General features: G+C 29.8%; 1 protein-coding gene across 1 annotated transcript; it reads right to left on the minus strand.

Annotated features, from left to right (window-relative positions):
• Positions 1–536: 536 nt before the first annotated feature.
• On the minus strand, positions 537–6,525 carry LOC132313877 (protein trichome birefringence-like 43). Its single transcript, XM_059812814.1, has 5 exons — positions 6,290–6,525; positions 2,991–3,162; positions 1,372–1,547; positions 1,092–1,250; positions 537–840 (listed from the first exon to the last, which is right to left on the minus strand). The coding sequence occupies exons 1-5, from the start codon at positions 6,523–6,525 to the stop codon at positions 537–539; spliced, it is 1,047 nt and encodes a 348-aa protein (XP_059668797.1).
• Positions 6,526–8,614: the final 2,089 nt, after the last annotated feature.

An 8,614-nucleotide genomic window follows, 5' to 3' on the forward strand; every position in this document is an offset into this window, starting at 1 on the left:
CTCTTTATAATTTTGGAAGACTCAAGCTCAAATCGGTTCAACTCAGTTAACAAAATCAGACAAACTCGATTTCAGGTTCCATGTTCAAAACTTAATTTAAATTTGTGTTCATTGTTGCTTGGCTCCTTTAATAACGTGACATTTGCAATAACAAATTAAATGTCATTCACATGTAAATTACTATATTTTACTCTTCTCATAGTGTTTATTTTTCACACTAGGCATACTTTTGGTCAAAGGGCAAAGAGATAAAGTGCCTACAATTCGTGCAAAACATTTACTTTGAATATTAGAGATTATACCATTTCCACTAATGTCCATTGGTGTTTTACCATAGGTATTTAAGAAACAAAAACATTCGATCAAACACAAAACGTAAAGTTTATTAATTTCTTCACATAAGATAATCACCAAATGAAAACAAGTGTTCCATTTGATACATATAAAATGAACTGAACTTTATTAATTTCTTCACATAAAATGGTCACCAAATGAGAGAACATTTGTTCCATTTGGTATCTAATGTGAAAAATGATTTAATCGTTATGAAAGAGAGCTGCAGATAAAAGTTGATTCCAGGTATCCGGAACACCAGCTAGACACCAGTGGCTGCAGTCCATGTCGTTGTGCCCTCCACGACCATAAATAGAGGGGTGCCCATCTTTTCTCAGCTGTGAAAGAGTTGTTATGTCGAGTAGATACACCGGGTTCGACATGCTATGCAACACTTCCTTTTGTACCACTTCTGCTGGATGTGGACGTCCCGGATACTTTGGGCCGTGCAGCGGCTGCTTTTGCCCCACACAGTTCTTCACATTCGGCTCACCCCAGTCACTTGCACTGATTTACAAAGGCAAATAGTACTCGATCAGTATTTATGTATGTATGTATAATGATTCACTTCTTAAGTTCCATTTCATTAGATGGAAATAGCAAGGAAAAAAAAATAATAATACTTTTTTAAACACTTTTAAGCTTGGATATCTGAAAAAGAAATATTTGGAGGGAAAATAATTTTCTTTTGATAGTTCATGCATGACAATACACACACAACACACACACACACACACACGTATAAATGCAGGACTGACTTGGCATGATCAGGGGAAACGCCCTGGAAGAAGACTTTGGTTTTTGCAGGATCCACCAAGATGTCTATCAATTTGGCCCATGTTCTCAATGCTTTCTCAAAGGCAACCAAGCGATTCATGTCTTTATATTTTACGTTCCCTTCCTCAATCAAATCCCATCTGCAACATATATTGGAATATATAGCAGTACCTTAGCTTATTTATCAATTGCAGAAAATGAAGTTAACAAAACATACCGCGAACTACGCGCGTTTAAGCTAGGGATGATGATTTTTCTTACGGTTGTTTCCTCCCTGTGTGAAGCCACCAATGCCATGTATCGAAGATCAATGCATCAACTCCTTTCCACATTTCGCTGCTCTCCATCGAGTCAAGTTTCAGAACCCTTTTCCCATTTTCTTGTACAATGTCAACCAGAAATACGTTGCGGTAGAACATGATTGAAACATTGTAAATCTACATATGGTAAATGCATCAAGGCAGTGAGAAAATTAGCACACAATAACACGTGTTTTTTTAGTATTTAGCAATAGTGAACTACTGATATAAAAAATGTTCAAGAGTTGGTGCAATGGATAGAAAGTCAAATGTGTAAAAGATCAAGATAAAATTTGAGTAGTGAATAAAAAAATTGTTTACAAAATGGTCTATTAATGGAATATCATCCCTTGAATATATATAACACAAATTAATTAAGAATTGTATTTATTAGATAGAATAACACACACACACACACACACACACACACACACACAAAAATATATATATATGAAGAATTTATTTTTATTAGAATTGAATGGTGAACGACAGTATGTACTCTAGTGAAAATTAGCTGAGAATCTGAGATGCATACTAGCTAATAGTAGCTACCATGACAAAGCTTTATTATTAATTGAGATCGTTTTAGAAAGAAGAAGAAAACCTTAGTTAACAAAGTCCAGTTATAAAAAATAAAAAAATAAAAATAAAAAAATAAAAAATAGTCCCAAACTCAATCCAAATTCAGCCAAAACACTGTATATATACCAACATTATATAACCTGGGATCTGAAGTTGCATGGTCCTCGATCAAAGACACTTAGGATAAACTAAAAAATTTATAGAAAAGAAAATTAAATTTTATACCCATTATGCTCAACTTGAAAAATGTTCCATCGCTAACTTCTACTATAAGCAAGAAACTAATTAAAAAGCTCCTTCTTGCCAAAATAAATGAATAAATTTAAATAAAATATAAAATATAAATTTCTTGTTGTTGATGATGGTGGCTAAGACCGATTATTATTTGTGAGGTTAATTTTCTCATGAATGGTTATCATTTCATTGTAGAATGTGGACTTTTTATATGCACTCAAATTAACATGCCAATAGTAACTCTATTTTTTTTTTGGATGCCGATCATAACTTTGTTTTGAAAGAATCACAATTCACTCCAAAACATAATTACATTTTTCTTTTAATTATTAGATTGGTGTTATTTTTTTAATAATTAGATTCGTGTTAATGTATCAAGGTTTAATACCAAATGTTCACAGTAAATTATTGTAAAACGATAATCAATATGCCATTTTTTTTTTTTTATGTTTTTCTAGAAAAACTCTGTTTAATTTGATATTTCTGGCTCTCTACTATAGGGTATAATTTTTTTTTTTCCATTTCCATATCAAATAAATTTTAAATGATGATTTGGAAATTTAGTAAGAAATTTGTTTTTAATTGAAATGACTTGTATCACCGAACATAATTGATGGGTTATATATATGCAACGTCCATTAATAGTGTTCAATCAACTAATTATTTTCTATACTTCGACTTAAGTATCACTACTAATTTATAATTTCACTTTCAAACCGACCATATAATATATAAATATATACACACACACAAAGAGATTCTGACCGGGAATGTGAAGCTGGAGAGGCCGGCAACCCTAGTGTCGATGTGCTGAGCCTGGGGTACTGCTGTGTGAAGCATACAGGTGAGTGACTGCCATTGGTTGAGACTCAAGGAATCTCCTACAAACATAATTCGTTTTCCTCTTAAACTCATCAAGAAATCTCTACCGTCAAACCTACATCAAGATAATGCAACTCAGGATCAGTGACTTACCGAGAGGAATATTTTTGAGATGGGTAAAAAAAAATTGTAGACAAATATTTTTACAAATTTTTTGAAGTGGGGACATTTTTGAAATTTTAACTAAAACTTTAGGTAATAATATAAATTAAAAAAAATTCAGTGGAGAAATAAGTGAGATAAAAATGTGAAGGGGCGGCATTTAAAAAACTTGAGTGGGGGCATTTTTGAAATTTTAACTAAAATTATAAATAATAATATAATTTTTAAAAAATCTAGTTGGGGCATCCGCCCCCACTGCCTGAACTGCCCGTGCCTGCTCAGGATGCTTGTGGGATCATATAAATATGGTTTTTGCTACAAAAAGTATATAAGTATATATTTTTAATATCAATGTACTTTATTTATCTGAATGAATGTGCTCAAGTATGGAACAAATTAAGAAATATATATATATATATACACACACATACGGGACAAGTGCAGAAAATACTCTTAAAGTATGCTTCATGTCACATTTTTATCTCTATTTGAAAAAGTGTGCAAAAAATACTTTTAATCTTTTCACATTGTGCAAAATACTACATAAATTAGTGCTATAATACTCGTTTTACCTTTATACTCTTCCGAAAATGCCCAATGGGATATATATGCTACTAATATCATAGTATATGAGTGTTATATATATATATATATATATATATATATATATATATATTAACTTTTTTCTCTATTATATATCTCTAAACATATTTTTTAAAAAAAACTTTGAGAATTTGTAGAAAAATGATTTGAATTTTTTGAAATTCCAGTTTATTCTTTTCTATTATTTTATTTTATTTATTTATTTTTTGAGTATAAGTTTATGCTTGTTTTCAAAGTTTGAAAAAATTTTGTTTTCTTTAGTTTGCATTCTATTTATTTTTTTATTTTTTATTTTTATCTTTACTTTTCTTTTATACTTTAATTTTTATTTTATATTTTTATCTTTACTTGTCCATTATTGGCGTTCTCCAATAGTGTCATTTTCAGTCATTTTATAAAATTATTTATTTTATAAAATGGTTCAGTAAGAATAATTTAATCAATTTAGGATTTAAATTTGTCATAAGGACCTATTTGCACCAAATTGAAACTTTAGGTGTATTTTTTGTACGAGAGGGCCATCCTCTAATAGGTTCTTTTTCGGTCAATTTAGTTTAGTAAGGGTAATTTAGTCAACTTAGGGTTTAAATTTATCAGATGGATTTATTTGCACCAAATTAAAATTTTAGGGATATTTTTTGCATTTGAAGAGTGTGATATGCACTATAAGCATACTTTAGAGGTATTTTTTACACTTAACCCATATATATATATATATATATATATATATATATATATATATATATACACACACACTAACTATAAATTTCAAAAATCAATTGGTTATTAAAGTTTTCTATGGAACGAATAAGGAATATATGTGGTAACTATAAATTTCAAATATCAATCGATGGTAATGACAAGCCAATCTTTGAACAATTTTCTTTACCTAGATTGGAGGACAATTACATAGAAAGTGAAACTCAATTCGAATACCGCTATAAAATGCATAGATGATTTTACGTTCATGTATCTCGTTTATATATTTCGAAGTGACAATATTCTGTGAGAATAAAAAACTAAAAATAATAGAGTAATAATAGTAAAAAAAAATAAAAACACAACTATTATATATTTTTATGTGTCAAATCAAGCAACACTAGATTTACCCTGGAACATTTGGGGGTAGGTATGGAGGGACACGGAGAGAAAAGAAAAGAACATGTCTGGTTAGTTAAAAATGAGAAAAAAGAAAAGATACAGATAGACAAGGGATAAATGATAATATTTAGGTCCTCATTAGTGAGAATTTATAATATGCTCATTGTTGACGTGTTAATTATGAAATTAAAGATGGTGGGTAAATATTCACTTACCAAATCAGATATGGTGATTTGATTATCATTTATAATCAAATCAGATATGGTAATATAATAAGACGTGTCTTTATTATTGATTCACGTCAGCGGTGGTTATGTTATAGATCATCACAAGTGAGGATTTGAGTATTTTTCGGAAATAAATATCTCTCATTCTCTGTCTTTCAAAAAATGAGAAGATATGGAGATAAATGATAGTGTTTGAGTAGTATTTTCATAATTTCAAAACGGTCCTCAACCATTGAAAAAAAGAAATTATTATTCCACTCATATACTATCTATTTAAAAAGATATGATGGTAATTTGGTTGTCATACTTTCTTTTCTTTTCTCCCCTCTATTATATCCAAACAGAATACTGTCATTTCTTTTCTTTTGTCTTCTATTTATCCAAACATAAAGAGAGATTTTCTTTTTCTCTCATAACTAATTCGGTCCCAAAATACTTATCCATCTTTCTATTCTAGATTGTCCTAAAAAACATGTTTCATTCCAAAATTAGATGTACTATTTTTATAACATTTCCAAACTATCATTTAACTAAAATATATATATATATATATATATATATATATATATATATATATATATATTTCCAAACTATCCTTTTAACTAAACAAGTGCAATAATTACTGAACATTATTTTGTCTTTTAATAAGGACATATTTGAAATTTCACTTTTATCAACATAATACAAGAATTAGTAAAACTCCACTATCAAAAATAATTAAATTTTCGAAGTACATCATGTATTTTGAGACAAAGAGAGTACTATTATTTCTTTTCTTTTATCGCATGATCCAAACAAAGCCTCCTATGCTTCTAAATTTTTTGTTTATTTATGTTTTTTTTCAGAAGTTAAAGGAAGCAGAGACTAAAAAGAAGAAGGGCGGAAACAGAGACTAAGAAGAAGAAGGGCGATCACAACTCAAAGCCTCAATCAACTTGGGAGGCAAGGAATGCCACTCTAAATTATTGAGCCTGAGCTGAGGAGCCAGCATGCTAACAACATAAGCAGCAACATTTTGGGTCCGAGAAACTAAGGCCAAACTTCTCCCAAAACTTGATGGATATTTTAAATGAGAAGATGAATAAGAAAGAGTTACCGCGAGTGTACAGTAACTTTTTTATTATTAAAAAAAAAAAAAGTGTACAGTACCTTGGCAAATCGCATCCAGTGGGCTGCCACCTGTATTTTAGGTAGTCTTTGTCTGGTCGACCGTTCCCTTGGCAATCGAACTCCTTCTCTACGAACGGACAATTTGTTAGGTCGTAGAGAGGATAAGAATCATCATACACCCAACTCCCTTGGAATAAATCACAGCCTTTGCTTCCAAGTCCACTTACATTACTGTCTCCGTGTGTTTGGTTCATGAGAGAGAGTACTAGCACCATTACTAGGGCAGACGAGCCAATAAAAACACCACCCATAATATATATATATATATATATATATATATATATATATAGAGTGTGTGTATTACAAGAACTCACATGCAGCTATGTGATTATGAGGTATAGCAAAAGATGGTTAGAATATACACATATATATATACTATTACAGAGATTGGCAGAGGAAGAGGGATTGAGTGTTGATGTAAATGCTCCTTAGACATTGACTCTTGTGAATTAAATTAAGGATAATACTTTCATTTTGCATTAAAAGTTTAGTGCATTTATACTGTATAAATTAAATAGAACAATTTTGCATTTATATAAATTAAATAGAACAATTTTATCACCTCCCATGGATGGAAAAAAATCATCCCCAGTTACTTTCTCACTTGACTATGTCCAGGAAGCATTTAACGGTGATAATTAACGTCACCTCACCAACATAATCTTGTCATCACAAAGTCAATGCCAAATCAACAAGTTAAGAAAAAAAAATTACTTTTGTTTTATCATATATACAAATACCACTCTATACGTTATACTTTATACAATATATTATACAGAGTATATTATTATATATACAATTTAACTTTACCTTTTAACTGAAATTAAAATACAAAATAAACTCACTTTAAAACAATTCAACAAAAAATAAAATATGTATAAAGAACCTGTTACTCAAACAAAATTACAAGGAAGAACAAATCATATAATTATGGGTTCTTAGGGTTAGAATATCACTCGATTCTTAAAACTTCTCCAAATCAAAATTTTCGAACCCTAGTTGCATAGGATTTAGTCGAATTAAACAACTTTAATTCTTGCACCACAAACTAAATCTTACTCCCCGTTCTTTTTTCTTTTTTTTTTTTTTTTTTTTTTTACAATTCCATGTTCTTCCCCTTTTTATTTATTTATTTATTTTTCCCCTTTTCCACCTCTCTTCCTTTTTAGGGTTTTCATTCATTCTTTCTTTGAGGATATTTAAATTTCAACCGACTGGGTTTAGATGAAAGTCAATTCATTAAATAATAGATATGTTGTATATGGAAGTTGTATGTATATATTTATTAGAAGTTTGGTAAATATAACTTAATTCAACCGCTAAGTAAGCTTTTTTACTCCTCACTGTACCATTCCAGTAAAAGAGTAACCGGAGAGAATTTTCCCCCTTAAAACACATGTATATATATATATATGATAGACAAAAAGAAATAAAGATTTAAACTTTTGAGAGTATTCACGGGAATAGAATAGAATCTTCCTGTGATAAAATATGGAAATTTTAAATGAATTAATTCAAATTCTCAAAAAAGAAAGAAAAAAAGAAAATGAATTGGATGAGGTGGAGTTGTAGAAATTTATTAAATGGTTGTGGACCATTTGTCACTTATTTGGTGGTTCAATGAGTCAATTTAATCAAAATTATAAATGAATCAATTAGATGTGGAGTCCAAGATATTATTAGATGATCATGAACCATGTGTCAATTGGTGGTCCTGTCTTGTCAAAATTAAAAAGAAATAAATTGGATGTAGAGTCCAAGAAATTATTAGTTGTTGGTGATCCAATCTAATTAAAATTAATACTGACTTTTTTATCCAAAGAGTTTGGATTGGACTACACCACCAAGTGTGGTACATGACCCTCTAATAATTTCTCATGGGTTTCGAATAGACATAAATCCTTCTACTTAATTAAATCGTGTATTTCTTGAACAAAATATTGCCAACCAATGTGCACTAATAAAGATAAATCCAAAAGATATACGATGCGCCAGGCACACTATGTCATTGATATACTCGACCAATGAAAATACGTCATTTTATAAAATTGGTCAAATGCTCTCAACAAGCTGTTATATTAATTTTCATCGGTCGGGCATATCAATGACCTTATATGCCTAGTGCACCAAATATCTACTTCAATTCAAGGCCCACCAAAAAACAATTGTTTTTTTAGGGAAAAAAAAAAAAAAAAAAAAACTTTTTATCTTATTTGACAAGTATTCGTTGGACTGTTACGTTACTTGAATCTTTTAAAATTCTTTATAAAAATAATCATATATTTTAAAATACGTTCCAACAAT

The sequence above is a fragment of the Cornus florida genome, unplaced genomic scaffold, assembly GCF_030987335.1.
Source record: "Cornus florida cultivar Cherokee Brave unplaced genomic scaffold, ASM3098733v1 CherokeeBrave_3.0.0_Hap2_Chr06, whole genome shotgun sequence".
Lineage (NCBI taxonomy): Eukaryota > Viridiplantae > Streptophyta > Magnoliopsida > Cornales > Cornaceae > Cornus > Cornus florida.

Bases quoted from the DNA above. Each gene is read 5' to 3' on its own strand.
- LOC132313877 (XM_059812814.1), bottom strand. From the start codon at position 6,525: ATGGTGCTAGTACTCTCTCTCATGAACCAAACACACGGAGACAGTAAT. The intron at 3,163-6,289 runs GTACTGTACACT...ATCTTGATGTAG, and splicing joins ACTGGATGCGATTTGCCAAG to GTTTGACGGTAGAGATTTCT. The intron at 841-1,091 runs GTCAGTCCTGCA...TTTGTAAATCAG, and splicing joins GTTTCCCCTGATCATGCCAA to TGCAAGTGACTGGGGTGAGC.